The 16,488-nt window shown below is 42.7% G+C and overlaps 1 protein-coding gene across 1 annotated transcript in view; it reads left to right on the forward strand.

The window, feature by feature from the left end:
* Window positions 1-16,488, forward strand: part of LOC309549672 (dynein axonemal heavy chain 5-like) — a 303,485-nt gene that overhangs the window by 167,757 nt on the left and 119,240 nt on the right. The window contains exons 54-57 of the mRNA XM_082250083.1: window positions 76-183; window positions 9,834-9,920; window positions 10,336-10,400; window positions 15,539-15,745. Coding sequence (XP_082106209.1) covers window positions 76-183; window positions 9,834-9,920; window positions 10,336-10,400; window positions 15,539-15,745 — 467 coding nt within the window. The remainder of the gene's footprint in view (window positions 1-75; window positions 184-9,833; window positions 9,921-10,335; window positions 10,401-15,538; window positions 15,746-16,488) is intronic.

A 16,488-nucleotide genomic window follows, 5' to 3' on the forward strand; every position in this document is an offset into this window, starting at 1 on the left:
ATTTGTAAATATTGTATTCAATTAAGAATATTCTTCCATTTTATTTCAATCCTACTTACTTTAAATTGTTCTTAGGTGTTGCAACTCAGTAATGGTGACCATCTGAATCTCCCTGAAAATCTGAAGTTGATATTTGAAACAACTGATTTGCAAATGGCTTCTCCAGCAACACTGTCAAAAACTGTGAGTATTCACATTTGCTGTTGCCTTTACCTCAGGATTTCATCTCAAGCTACAACTTCTACATAGACAAAATATACTGTGCCTTGCGAAAGCATTCGTCCCCCTTGAACTTTGCGACCTTTTGCCACATTCAAAACATAAAGATATAAAGCTGTAATTTTTTGTGAAGAAACAACAACAAGTGGGACACAATCATGAAGTGGAACGAAATTTATTGGATATTTCAAACTTTTTTAACAAATAAAAAACTGAAAAATTGGCGTGCAAAATTATTCAGCCCCTTTACTTTCAGTGCAGCAAACTCTCTCCAGAAGTTCAGTGAGGATCTCTGAATGATCTAATGTTGACCTAAATGACTAATGATGATAAATAGAATCCACCTGTGTGTAATCAAGTCTCTGTATAAATGCACCTGCACTGTGATAGTCTCAGAGGTCCATTTAAAGTGCAGAGAGCATCATGAAGAACAAGGAACACACCAAGCAGGTCCGAGATACTGTTGTGGAGAAGTTTAAAGCTGGATTTGGATACAAAAAGATTTCCCAAGCTTTAAACATCCCAAGGAGCACTGTGCAAGCGATAATATTGAAATGGAAGGAGTATCAGACCACTGCAAATCTACGAAGACCTGGCCATCCCTCTAAAATTTCAGCTCATACAAGGAGAAGACTGATCAGAGATGCAGCCAAGAGGCCCATGATCACTCTGGATGAACTGCAGAGATCTACAGCTGAGGTGGGAGACTCTGTCCATAGGACAACAATCAGTCGTATACTACACAAATCTGGTCTTTATGGAAGAGTGGCAAGAAGAAAGCCATTTCTTAAAGATATCCATAAAAAGTGTTGTTTAAAGTTTGCCACAAGCCACCTGGGAGACACACCAAACATGTGGAAGAAGGTGCTCTGGTCAGATGAAGCCAAAATCGAACTTTTTGGCAACAATGCAAAACGTTATGTTTGGCGTAAAAGCAACACAGCTCATCACCCTGAACACACCATCCCCACTGTCATGGTGGTGGCAGCATCATGGTTTGGGCCTGCTTTTCTTCAGCAGGGACAGGGAAGATGGTTAAAATTGATGGGAAGATGGATGGAGCCAAATACAGGACCATTCTGGAAGAAAACCTGATGGAGTCTGCAAAAGACCTGAAACTGGGACGGAGATTTGTCTTCCAACAAGACAATGATCCAAAACATAAAGCAAAATCTACAATGGAATGGTTCGCAAATAAACATATCCAGGTGTTAGAATGGCCAAGTCAAAGTCCAGACCTGAATCCAATCGAGAATCTGTGGAAAGAACTGAAAACTGCTGTTCACAAACGCTCTTCATCCAACCTCACTGAGCTTGAGCTGTTTTGCAAGGAGGAATGGGCAAAAATTTCCATCTCTCGATGTGCAAAGCTGATAGAGACATACCCCAAGCGACTTACAGCTGTAATCGCAGCAAAAGGTGGCGCTACAAAGTATTAACTTAAGGGGGCTGAATAATTTTGCACGCCCAACTTTTCAGTTTTTTATTTGTTAAAAAGTTTGAAATGTGGCAAAAGGTCGAAAAGTTCAAGGGGGCCGAATACTTTCGCAAGGCACTGTATCTGGTCCATGGATGTGCTCTCTTAACAATATTTTATAACAAGCTCCTTTATCTAGCCAGCAGGATTGTATTCAACATCTCTCCAATTTTCTCTTCCCTGTTCTTTTATAGTATAATCATATTCAATATTGATACCATCATTTCTGTATAGTATCATATACAGTATTTTACAAAAGTGAGTACACCCCTCAAATTTTTGTAAATATTTTATTATATCTTTTCATGTGACAACACTGAAGAAATTACACTTTGCTACAATGTAAAGAAGTAAGAGTACAGCTTGTATAACAGTGTAAATGTGTTGTCCCCTCAAAAAACTCAAACACACAGCCATTAATATCTAAACCGCTGGCAACAAAAGTGAGTACACCCCTAAGTGAAAATGTCCAAATTGGGCCCAATTAGCAATTTTCCCTCCCCAGTGTCATGTGACTCATTAGTGTTACAAGGTCTCAGGTGTGAATGGGGAGCAGGTGTGTTAAATTTGGTGTTATCGCTCTCACTCTCTCATACTGTCACTAGAAGTTCAACGTTGCTTTTTCATGATTTTTGATTTGGGTTTTTCCATACATCATATTCCCGTTTGAGTTTTAATCTGTCTATCCCTCAGGAAGATACATGTGGTATGCAAGCTGGAGTGAATGGGGCCCATGGAAATTACAACACTGTGCACATGCTGCTTGAGTGTTTTTAATGGTATTTGGGTTGTGCTACATCCTTGTACTATGTGTACTATTAACTTTTTCAATAAAGATTAGTATTTTGCATTATTTAAACTGCTGTTGGTCCTCCTTTACAACTGCTTTTCTTGGAGGTTCCTTCCTAATTTTTTTGAGGTCTCCGGTGTTCTTTTTTGTTACATTGAATTTCATGAGTTGTGGAGGTACCCATCCTTACATGGATATAGTGATGCTTATAATAGAAATCTCTCCACGCTTTATTGCTTGAGTGGTTTCAGGATTGGGTATCTTTTATTGTTTATGGTTATCTATAGCACCCTAACCTAGCTCTATAGCATTCTAACCTGCCACTTTACCATCCCAACCTGCCACTTTACCACCCTAACCTGCCACTATAGCACCCTAACCTGGCTCTATAGTACCCTATCCTGCCACTTTACCACCCTAACCTACCACTATAGCACCCTAACCTGGCTCTATAGCACCCTAACCTGCCACTTTACCACCCTATTCTGGCTCTATAGCACCCTAACCTGCCACTATAACACCCTAACCTGGCTCTATAGCACCCTAACCTGCCACTTTACCACCTTAACCTGGCTCTATAGCACCCTAACCTGCCACTTTACCACCCTAACCTAACACTATAGCACCCTAACCTGGCTCTGTACCACCCTAACCTGCCACTTTACCACCCTAACCTGGCTCTATAGCACCCTAACCTGGCTCTATAGCACACTAACCTGAAACTTTACCACCACCCTAACCTGGCTCTATACCACCCTAACCTGCCACTATAGCACCATCACCTGGCTCTATAGCACCCTAACAAGCCACTTTATCACCCTAACCTGCCACTATAGCAGCCTAACCTGTCTCTAAAGCACCCTAACCTGCAACTATAGCATAAAATAGGAAAGTGCAGCGCAATCATATTAGTACACGTCACAACAACAATAGTACAATAATAGTAATGAATCCAAGTCTACTTATAAGGAGACAAAGACTCCAATGAGTCACATAGCAAAAAAATGCAAAGACTCCAGACTGTAGAGTGCAAGATAGTAAGAACAGTCCTGTAAGTAATAGGAAGCAGAGACGGGGGTGCTGATGACAAAATCATGCAATGATTTTAAGTGCTCTAGTCGTCCCACCACTATGGCATTCTCTGCCTCTCACCTTCATAAAAAGACCCCACAGGGCCAATCAGCATTGAACCAGGTGTTCTGATATTGGATCTTGTCAGAATTAATAATTAATAATTAATAATATCTCGCTGTGCCTCCATTTTGTCAGAATGTTGATACTGCTCTGACTATAACAGTATCTATTTATGGTTAATAATAAGCAAAGATCTGTGTGAAAGGAGAATCTCAACTTATCCCATAAATCAATATGTAGCGAGTTCTTTTTATTGAATAATTTCTTTTTAAAAGCATACACCAATCTTAGTGAAAATAGTCTACAGTTGGAATATATAAAAGTTTTATTCACGAGACATGTAATCACGATAAATGATCAAACTTGAGATGACACCAAAAAGAATAACTTCACAAAAATACAAACTTCAAACAATAAATGCAATGTGATGTGTAGCTCAATAATGAAAGTGAAACTGAAACAAAGTTAAAGTGAAACGAAAGCAAGATTACCATTTCCCCAGATGTAGTAAAAACCATATTTAATGTATACTATACAATCAGACCACAATTGTCTGCGCAATGCAAAACCTGATAATCACTTCACTGCAGATGAAGTGAGAATAAGCCATGCAAAACGGAAGACTTAAAATCGCAAATAATGCGCTTAATCTGATATTAATAAAAATTATAAAAACAAAAATCATCTCTTTAGAGAAAAATCTACATATGGTTTATACGGCTGGGATTGTACTCTCGTTACCCTTGAATATGAAATGTAAAACATTTAAGGCAGTACATAAACAATATTGAATAATAAATAAACGGCAAGGCATATTTACCATATTTAAATGGCCGCTAGCTTAGAATAGTAGTTACCAGGTTCCTTAAGATGGCTGCATTTCCAAGATGGTGGCCAATTAGGGAGGAGCTTCGTTTGGCGTCCCTCAAAGGTTCAGATACATGGTGATTTGAAATGAAATCTGTGTAGATGAGTCTGTGCATAGCTGTAATAGTGTGTATGTTGTATGTGTGATGTATATTGGGCAAGATGTGATGTGTCATGTGTCTCTCTCATCTGGGCTTTTATATGGTATAGACAAAGGACTATTAAAATTACCATAAGTTAAACCCAGAGGGAGTGACATTTTCCCCATTGGCTAGAACATCTTAACCATTAACTGGTGACGTCATAGGGTGACACCTCTTGGTTGACCAGTATATTAAAATTAAATAAAGATTTCTCCATTTAAGACTATTATAAAACAACATAATAATGTATCCATGCTTTCATCTATGACATGTCCATTCAATCCACCAGGTATCTGAATAAAGAATTAATCCTGATAACACCATTCTAATATTTAATATATCTTATTTAAAATATATATTGGTTTTTACTTTTCAACCCAAGACTTCAATTATCGTAGTCAGCAAAATGGCAGTATTGCATTGCACTTAGGTTCAGTATGACAGCATTATTTATCTTCAAATAAACTTCGAACCTTTATATTGACCCATAGCTTACAACCAGACCTTCTAAATTAAACACCTGGCAAGGCCAGAAAAGTTTATGATGCTTTCTACGACTTACAATTTACAAATGTTTACTGAAGCCTGTTTTTGACATACAGAGATGAGTCATCAAATCCTTTCCTACATATTTATGTATGCTAGTTATATATACATTTCATATTTCAGTGTTAATATTATGTTACATATAAAATTATAACATATCTGTAAATTTTAGTTTTACATAGGTCTAAGCATAGAAAATACTTAACTAAGGATTTTAGTAAATGCTGACTAATTTTATGATCCCACACAAACAGGATTACCTTGGTATATTGTCTTAGACCTTATCTTAAAGAAAGTCAACAGACTATTTATTTATACAGCCTGTCTGGGATAAACCTGTTGAATAGCCACTTTTCCTGCATAGGCACTTTTTGTTAAAGGATATTTTAACCTTTTAGAAACCTGACAAAAATGGATGCTACTGCTTCATTTCTATGTAGATCAAAATATGACATTTCATTTCTATTTGTTAAATTTAACGTCCCCAAATAACCCTGACAATCTCTTCCTCCAATAGGGATGTCTATCCCGGGCTTCCTCCCCAGTATAAATATGCAGGGGGAAAGAAAAGATCTAATGCTCTCTGTATATTGAAGGCTTTTTATTATAATAGAATATTGCACTTACATCCTAAAGTAGAGTAAAAGCATTAAATGAGTGGATAAAGATGTGCATCGGCATGTCTCCGTCATCCCTTCCGGTATACTGAGATGGCTGCGGGTCACGTGACTTCCCCCTGTACATGTTACATCCTTGAATGGGCGGGACTTCGTCAACGGGGATAGGGAAGCATAATTTTGGCCTAGGCCAGAAACCAGAAAGCAGTTCCTTGCTGCAGGGTTCTGCTAGATCTGTGACTCCATTTCACATGTGGTGTTTAGCTTCTCTGTTCACCTATCTAGTGTGGAGTTCCGCTCTGAATTTTGTTTTTTATTTTTTCACTATAACACCCTAACCTGGCTCTATACCACCCTAACCTGGCTTTATACCACTCTAACCTGGCTCTATAGCACCCTAACCTGCCATTTTACCACACTAACCTGACTCTATAGTACCTTAACCTGGCTCTATACCACCCTAATCTGCCACTTTACCACCCTAACCTGACTCTATAGCACCCTAACCTGGCTCTATACCACCCTAACCTGGTTCTATAGCACCCTAACCTGCCACTTTACCACCCTAACCTGCCACTATAGCACCCTAACCTGCCACTATAACACCCTAACCTGGCTCTATAGCACCCTAACCTGGCTCTACACCACCCTTAACCTGGCTCTATAGCACCCTACCTGCTGCTTTACCACCCTAACCTGGCTCTATAGCACCTTAACCTACCACTTTACCGCCCTAACCTGCCACGATAGCACCCTAACCTCCACTTTATCACCCTAGCCTGGGTCTATAGCACTCTAACCTGCCTATTTATCACCCTAATCTGCCACTATAGCACCCTAACCTGCCACTTCACCACCCTAACCTGGCTCTATAGCCCCCTAACCTGGCTCTATAGCACCCTAACTGGCCACTTTACCCCCCTAACCTGGCTCTATAGCACCCTAACCTGCCACTTTACCCCCCTATCCTGGCTCTATAGCACCCTAACCTGGCTCTATACCACCCTAACCTGGCTCTATAGCACCCTAACAAGCCACTTTACCACCCTAACCTGCAACTATAGCACCCAAACCTGGCTTTATAGCACCCTAACCTGGCTCTATAGCACCTTAACCTGACTCTATAGCACCCTAACCTACCACTTTACCACCCTAACCTACCACTTTACCACCCTAACCTGGCTCTATAGCACCTTAACCTGACTCTATAGCACCCTAACCTACCACGTTACCGCCCTAACCTGTCACTATAGAACCCTAACCTCCACTTTATCACCCTAACCTGGGTCTATAGCACCCTAACCTGCCACTTTACCACCCTAATCTGCCACTATAGCACCCTAACCTGGCTCTATAGCACCCTAACAAGACACTTTACCACCCTAACCTGCAACTATAGCACCCAAACCTGGCTTTATAGCACCCTAACCTGGCTCTATAGCACCTTAACCTGACTCTATAGCACCCTAACCTACCACTTTACCACCCTAACCTACCACTTTACCACCCTAACCTGGCTCTATAGCACCTTAACCTGACTCTATAGCACCCTAACCTACCACTTTACCGCCCTAACCTGTCACTATAGAACCCTAACCTCCACTTTATCACCCTAACCTGGGTCTATAGCACCCTAACCTGCCACTTTACCACCCTAACCTGACTCTATAGCCCCCTAACCTGCCACTTTACCACCCTAACCTGGCTCTATAGCACCCTAACCTGCCACTTTGCCACCCTAACCTGGCTCTATATCAACCTAACCTGGCTCTATAGCACCCTTAACCTGGCTCTACACCACCCTTAACCTGGCTCTATAGCATCCTAACCTGCCGCTTTATCACCCTAACCTGGCTCTATAGCACCTTAACCTACCACTTTACCGCCCTAACCTGCCACTATAGCACCTTAACCTCCACTTTATCATCCTAATCTGCCACTATAGCACCCTAACCTGACTCTATAGCCCCCTAACCTGCCACTTTACCACCCTAACCTGGCTCTATAGCACCCTAACCTGCCACTTTGCCACCCTAACCTGGCTCTATATCAACCTAACCTGGCTCTATAGCACCCTTAACCTGGCTCTACACCACCCTTAACCTGGCTCTATAGCATCCTAACCTGCCGCTTTATCACCCTAACCTGGCTCTATAGCACCTTAACCTACCACTTTACCGCCCTAACCTGCCACTATAGCACCTTAACCTCCACTTTATCACCCTAATCTGCCACTATAGCACCCTAACCTGCTTCTATAGCACCCTAACCTGCCACTTTACCTCCCTAACCTGGCTCTATAGCCCCCTAACCTGGCTCTATAGCACCCTAACCTGCCACTTTACCCCCCTAACCTGGCTCTATAGCACCCTAACCTGGCTCTATACCACCCTAACCTGGCTCTATACCACCCTAAGCTGGTTCTATAGCACCCTAACCTGCCACTTTACCACCCTAACCAGGCTCTATAGCACCCTAACAAGCCGCTTTATCACCCTAACCTGCAACTATAGCACCCAAACCTGACTCTAAAGCACCCTAGCCTGGGTCTATAGCACCTTAACCTGACTCTATAGCACCCTAACCTACCACTTTACCGCCCTAACCTGTCACTATAGAACCCTAACCTCCACTTTATCACCCTAACCTGGGTCTATAGCACCCTAACCTGCCACTTTACCACCCTAATCTGCCACTATAGCACCCTAACCTGGCTCTATAGCACCCTAACCTGCCACTTTACCACCCTAACCTGCCACTTTACCACCCTAACCTGCCTAATCTGAGGTATGGGGCTGTGTAATGTAAAGGGGCCCAGAAGTGTGGGGGCTGTGAAATGTAAAGGGGTCCAGAGGCGCGGGGGCTGTGTAATGTAAAAGGGTCCAGAGGTATGGGGGCTGTTTAATGTGAAGGGGTCCAGAGGTTTGGGGACTGTGTAATGTTAAGGGGCCCAGAGGTATGAGGGCTGTCTAATGTAAAGGAGGTCTTCCTACATTTTACTCGCTGTTATAGCTGCAGATCTATAGATTTCTATTAGGTTGTGGGTTTTTTTTCTGCATTTTCTGAAAGCACACCAAAAGTCCCGAATGGTGCACTGCCTCTTTGGTGAATTTTCAGAAAACAGAAAAATAATTTTTTTTTTGGGGGGGGGGGGGGTGACCCCATGGTTTACTGCACCAGGTGACACCAACCCTAGTGACGCCACTGGCAGTAGCACATAGTAAGTGTGCCACTGCCTGTTACATGTATTTCTGTCTGGTGCCGACTGCCCGGTGACAATCCTTGGGTCAGTGCCATTTTTGCAGAGGAGGAAGAGGCCGCCCGGGGGAGCAGAGGGAGGAGGATTTTCTCAGGTTCCGGGCCGCAGTGAGTGGAGGCAATACACCTGTCGTCACTTCGCCGCTGCCTGCCCATCTAGTGGGGAGTTGGGGGGGGGGGGGTTCCAGATATAGGATCCGCCCTGGGTGCCAAATGCTCTAGGTATGCCCCTGGGGTGTACTCACTTTTGTTGCCAGCAATTTAGACATTAACGGCTGTGTGTTGAGTTATTTGGAGGGGACAGCAAATTTACACTGTTATACAAGCTATACACTCACTACTTTACTTTTTAGCAAAGTGTAATTTCTTCAGTGTTGTCACATGAAAAGATATAATAAAATATTTACAGAAATGTGTTGGGGGGGGGGGGGTTGGAACTCACTTTTGTGAGATACTGTATGTCTGTGTAAACCAAACCCTTTTATTGCTCTATTCATAACACTGAGCCATTTTATAATCTTAATTTGAGCAGTCAAGCACATAAAGGTTCATACATACAGGATTGTGTAGGCCTATTTAACAGACAATCACAGTGTGAGAAATATATAAAACTCAAAGACAGTTTCCTTCATGCATTTTTAGCACAATAAATACCAATTATCACTTCTTCAACAACTGAGTGAACCTATGAATATATAACATGATTTCAAAAGAAATATCACGAAAAACAAATTTGTGGTAGGAAAAGCATATATTTGTAAAATCATTTGTTTTTATAACAGGGAATTTTATATATAGAGGGAGATACCCTTGGTTGGAGACCTTTGTCTAAGATTTGGCTTGATGGGAGGAACCAACAAGAAAATGCAGTGAGTATACTGTGAATGCATGCATACATTTACACACAGAATATTGTACACAAAATATACCTATTTTTTCAGCCTTGTAGACTTACCTAAGAACCATTACACCAAATTTAGGAACCTTTAGGTTATCCATAGAATTCACATTTTGCTGACTTCTCTTTACTTGTAGCAAAATATAAGAATTGACATACAGTACATGGTAATGGATGCGCATATAGATGACCATTTTTATTGACTTCATAATTACCCTTTTCTCATCTGCACACAGATTTATTGTGTGCAGAAGAGAAAACGGTAATTTTGTCTCCATTTATAAATTTACTCATTTTTGTCATAGCAGTACTCGGTTTTATAAAGCAAATACAGTTTCGATATGTATGTATAATTAAATCCTTTACTTTTTTGTTTTTCATTTTAGGTTCTATCAAAAGCCTTCTATAGGACTTTGGATCCAGTGTTCAATCTTATTCTCTATGACACCAAGTAATTTTTTAAATTTTTTTAATATAGAAACAAACAAACCTAGCAAGCATTACATAATACATGGCTGATCTTCCAGTCTATAGCAAAAGCATTTTCTAAAACTCTCAACACACAAGTAGTAAATTTGACATGATAGTGGAAAATTCATACAGTATTTTCTAGCCAATGCATTAGTGTTACTGTAGTACATATTTACTGAACCATACTCACTATGGAAGTTCATAAAATGTGCAGGTTTACATTTCTTATGTAACCTATTTATATTTCTTGATCTATTTTACTTTTCATACTGGAAATTATGTTATATTTGTATAATAATAATTGTCATATAATAGCTGAAATGCTCCTGTCTTTAGATATATATAATATTAACAGCAAAAACAGGAATTGTAATAATGATTTTCACACACATTATTTTGTAATTTTGTATAAATATAGTTTTGTACCTTTTTTATGCTTTTCCCTGTGGAGCACATTTACATATTCACTGTGTACAATGAAATCAATAGTTTCTCTTTCATTCATCGACGGACACAGAGCTCCATAAATCATAACTACTGGGTTATATTGCCTCCTCCAGGAGTAGGACTAGGCAGAATAAAAAATGCCTGGCTACGCCCATGGGGCCGTCCTCAGCTTGGTATATAATCCTCCTCTCTGCTCTAGGTAATCAGTTTTTAATCTGTCTAGTCAGGAGTAAAGACCTAGGCTCCCGGCTGGGATCTGTTGTCCTAGCATTTTTTTTCTCCTTCCTTACATCTTTTTTGTTTTTTCTCTCGGGAGATCTAAAATCAACGGCTGGGCGATGGGTTAGATCCAGTGGTTCCCCCAGCCCAACCAGTGAGCGTGTGCAGACCGCATCTACGCGCTAGGTCGGCTGCGACATAGCCTCATGAACAGAGGCTGACCGGCGAATTAAACATCTTGCAGGGTCTTATATGACCGGACTTGGATAGAAGTTGCAGCGGTCCCTAGGACGACAGCTCCCCTACTTCGGTGGCGAGGATTTTGTCTGGAGCGTTACCTGCACCATGGAAGGGTAAGTATAGTCCCCCCTCTCCCCTTTTAGTCTTTTTTTTTGGGTGGACACGGGTAGCCTCCAGGGATGGTCGGACCTGCCTGCAGATTCCCTCCTCAGTTAGCTGTGCTTCCCCACTCCTTTTCCCCCTGTCTGGACCTGGAGTCTGTTGGGGGTCCCAGGGCAGAGGATGCAGCGGAGACCCCTGGGGTCTCCCCTGCTATCTCCACTGTAAGGGTCCTGGGATAGTGTGTCCTGCCCTGTTAGACTAAAGGGGTCCCAGTGTAGAAGACCCCTAGGTGCATGCCCCACTGTTTGCAGTGTGGGTATAGTGCAGGGGGATCCCAGTGCAAAGACCAGTGCAGAGTGTGCAGTGGAGTCTCTCCTATCCTGTGTCCTACTTTTGGGAGGGGGTCCCCTTGCAGAGGATGCAGCATTGTGGCATTACGGCCATGTTTGTGTAGCCTGATGATGTCACGGGACCATTTTCCCTTAGTCTGGCTGATCCCCGATTGGCGGCCATGTTTGTGTAGCCCGATCATTTCACGGGGCCATTTTCCCTTGGTCTGGCTGGTCTCCAGCTGGCCGCCATGTTTGTGTCACAGGGGCCATTTTCCCTGGAGATGACCAAAGCCTCGTGGGGATGCCGAAGCTCCTCCTCTTCCTGAGTTTCCTCTTCCTGTGCCCAGGACATATGAACAGGGATAGTGTCCATGGTGATGCTGGGTCCGAATTCTCGGCGCTCCTCCGATCGGTAGGGTGAGTCATTTTCTTATGAAGCTTCAGGGTCACTTCTCCCCCACTGACCCCCTCATCAAGGTGGCAGGTCCCTCAGAAACTCCAGCTTCCCATGGTTGCACTGACGGTGGTCCTGCAGTCCTCAGTGTCACGGGTGGAGGTGGCATGTGGGCAAAGGCCCTGGAGGAAGCGACCTCCGTCTTTTCTGCTTAATCTGTCTCACCTGATTCTGAGCCTGATGCCGATGTGGAAGCGGCCCGTCCAGGGGGGCCTAATATCACACCCCAGATCCATCCGATAGTGAGGATAATTCCTCCTTGGTTGCAGCAGTGAATTCAAAAGCGCTGGTAGACGCACTTATCACTGCAGTGTGTGAGACTTTAAAAATGGAGGATGCTGCTGATGTAGCCTTTAAGGACCCAGCTTACAGGAAAGCGGAGGCTGTGGCATGCAGCATGTTTACTATGGTTGGTTGGACATTGCAGCCAGTCTTTGCCTCAGCCCTGGTGTCTCAGACCCTAACTGATTGGGCAAAGTTTTTGCACCAGAGTCGGGGCAGGTGAGGTGGTCCCCGCCGCTTATGTTGATTTAGCGAACCACTTGGTCCATGGGGGGCAGTTTGTTTGTGATACAGCTTTGGATACAGCTCCTGTGCTGTCCAAACTTTCTTTTTCAGTGGTGGTGATTAGGCGCATGCGGTGGTTTAAGAATTGGTCCGCAGACCAAGCCTCTATAAAGCTTCCATTGATCTTCCCTTTCAAGGTGATCGCCTGTTTGGGGCTACCCTGGATGACATCATTAGGGTATCATGAGGGGGGGAGAGTACCTTCCTGCCATAACCTAGGAAAAGGAAGGAGCCTCGTAGCAGACAGGGGCCCTTCTTCTCAGCACATAGAAAATTATTTTATCCTTCTGGGATGGAGAATAAGGGAAAGAGATCTTTCAAATCTTCCCCGGAAGGTTCCAAGCATCCTTGGTCTGGTAATCCTAGAGCTAGCTTCTCCGGACCTGCAGACAAGACCCCTTCAGCATGAAGGTCTGCCCTCACCCATTATAGGGGTGGGGGGACATCTTCGTTGGTTTCCGACCTTGTAGACCTCCTTCATGAGCATCAAGGATCCACAAAATTATTATTTTGGGGGTACCCAGAAAGGGGGACAAAGCTTGTAGTTTTCAGTTTTTTTAGGTCCTGAGTCTCCTTATGCGGATTTAATTCCGGCAAAGGTTCAGGTGATGTCCAAACTATCTTAGGTCCCCCCCTATTCCTGTTTCAGCAATCACAGGTCGTGATTCACTGGCTGCTGTCACACAGATAGTTTTCTGTCCCGTTTTGCATACAGGTTCTGAGTATGGTGGTATCCACCTTCAAGACAGTTCTGTTTGCACGGTCCTACATGCAGGTCTTTTAGCAGGTTCGGCTCCACAGGAGGATACCGAGGTTTGTGGCAAAATCACAGGTTTCTCTGGCAGAAGCCACAGGCATCCATGGGCCACAGTAAGGCCAGTATCATCCTCAGGCTTCTACTGCATCTCCTGCGAGAAATCAAGAGCGAGGATATTCCAATCAGTCTGGTGGTCATAAACATTCCTTGGGGGCTTCCTCTCAGAGAAGACCAGGTGTCCCAAAGGCTGATCTACCATCCTGCTTTACAGTCCCTGCTTTTAAAGGCTTAGCTATTGAAAGCCAGGTACTGAGGGATAGAGGTCTGTCTGATTCAGTGATTCCTACTATGGTGAAGGTGAGGAAATCGTCCTCCAGCAAGATATACCATCGTACCTGGAAAGCATACATTTCTTGGTGTGAGTTGGTTGGCGCTCATCCTCGATCCTTTTCTGTAGCACGGTCTCTTTTGCCACCATGGGATTTAAATTTAGTACTTTCGGTTCTCCAGAAACCCCCATTTGAGAATATTCGAGAGAATCCCTTGCCTACGTTATACCAAGAGGTGACATTCTTGGTGGATATTACCTCGGCCTGCAGGGTATCGGAATTTGTGGCATTATCCTGTCGCAGTCCCTATGTAGTGGTCCATAGGGATACAGTGGTTCTTCGTCCCTGTCCATCATTCCTGCCCAAAGTTGTCTCTGACTTCCACTTGAATGAGGACATTGTGTTGCCTTCCTTGTGTTCCAAGCTGGCTCATCCCAAGGAATTTGCTTTGCATACCTTGGATGTGGTTTGTGCGATTCGGGTTTATCTGGCAGCTATTGAGTCCTTTCGGAGGTCAGACTCGCTTTTTGTGGTTACGGACTGACCAAGGAAAGGGCTGGCCGCTTCTTCTGGCTATCATCTCCAGATGGATTAGACAGACGGTGACTCAGGCCTATTGCATTAAAGGTCAAGCTCCACCTTTCCCTGTCACAGCACATTCTACTCCGGTGCTGAGTGCTTCTTAGGCCTTCCATCATCAGGCATCAATATCACAAGTTTGCAAGGCAGCCACTTGGTCGTCAGTGCATACCTTCACAAAATTCTAAAAGGTAGATACGTTGGCATCTGCGGATGCTTCTTTTGGTTGACAACGTTTTGCAGGCTGCTGTTTAAGAGGGGCTGTTCCCTCTTGAGGGGTGTTTTTCTTTAACCTTTTATTTTTTGGGTGGGGTTCTTGTGACCCGGTTAAGGCTCCTTTGTCCTGCTTAAGGGCTCATATGTTTAGCCTTGGGTTATTTTCCCCACCCCTCAATTTCCTTTTGGCACTGTTGTTGAACATCCCAGTAGTTATGATTTATGGAGCGCTGTGGCCATCGATGAACGAAAGAGAAAATGGGATTTTTGCACTTACTGTAAAATCCATTTCTCTGAGTTCATCTACAGACACAGCACCAACCCCTCTATGGAGTTCTGATACTTCTAATACTGCTTGCTACTAAACTGATTACCTACAGCAGAGAGGGGGGTAATTTTGTTTTGCCTAGTCCTACTCCTGGAGGAGGCAATATAACCCAGTAGTTATGATTTATGGAGCGCTGTGTCTGTCGAACTCAGAGAAATGGATTTTACGGTAAGTACAAAAATCCTATTTTTGTTCACTTAGCTGATTGTATGAGTGCAGCTGATTTTCCAACTAAAAATATTTTATATTTTAAATCTAATTTTTATTAAGAGCTACAGAGGGGTTACCTCGGCTAAACAGCTTTCATTGCTGATTACAATTATTCAAAGACTAAAGTCCATCTACTGAGATATAATGGTTGCCATAGATTTTGATTTTATCTAAATGGTAGTAATATAACATCCATCAGAAGTATTTCAGAGTTTTTCTGTTTTGCTGTTGTGTTTTTGATTTATTTTCTTCTACCTGTAGATCAGTGGTTTAGTCTATGCTAACAGTAAGACAATTTCCATCTAAAGATGACATGTATATTATGTCTTTATCTCAAGGCCGATTATTCCGGTAACCGAAGTTGGCCTTTTCCATTCATGCACGAACCTACTTACGGTGATGTTAAATGACAAAGCTCAGAGTATTGGAGGACAGCTGCATATTGAGAGGCTTTTTGTCTTCTGCCTTATTTGGTCAGTTGGAACACTCATTGAAACTTCAGAAAGGAAGAGGTTCAGTGAGCTGCTAAAGGTCTACACATCAGTGTAAGTGACTGTTCCCTGTATATGCCTTTGTTATTCTTTCATTAAAGGTTAGGATGCAGTATTATCAGGTCCCAGCAAACGATGAATACTCCTACTGCTTCCCTAAAGGCTAATGTGCACATCTGCACTGCTGCACTGTATCTGGTTTCTGCATTGCGTTAACAGATTGTTAGCAAGCAGCATAGTTTCAAAAAATCACTTTATACAGTGTATGAACGTATTCTGACTGTAGTCTATGTGCTTGAGGCTGGTCAAAGTTTTAAATTTCGGACTCCCCAAATTCATAAAATGCTGTATTATTGAAAAGAGGTTAAAAGTGAACATAATATGGTCTAAAAAAACATCTAAATGCCAATGTCAGGCTTTTTGTTAGCATCATACCTGAATAACAAAGCACCTTGAAGCAGGTAAGAAGGAGGTCAAATGATCAACTGCACCTGCCAAAAAATTCTGAATGATCTCAGAAGCATTTCAAACTGAGGTCAAGCTGCAATTGAGCACTGACTCCCTGTGTCCTTGATGCTCCTTTATATTTATACAGGACTTCCCTTTTATTTTTTAAATTAAAGCCGTTCCCCTTCTTCACATGTCTATTGGCAGAACCTCTCTGGGCACTAAAGGCTTGTGCACTTCAGCACCGTTGTTACTTTTCCACTTTTTAGGCCAAGTCAGATTCATATCTATGCATTTTACAGTGGCGTTTTTAAAAAAAATCATCCTTGCTGCATGTTTGGTGTGGTCTT

The sequence above is a fragment of the Pelophylax lessonae genome (genome assembly GCF_965119305.1).
Source record: "Pelophylax lessonae genome assembly, chromosome: 3".
NCBI classification, from domain to species: Eukaryota; Metazoa; Chordata; class Amphibia; order Anura; family Ranidae; genus Pelophylax; species Pelophylax lessonae.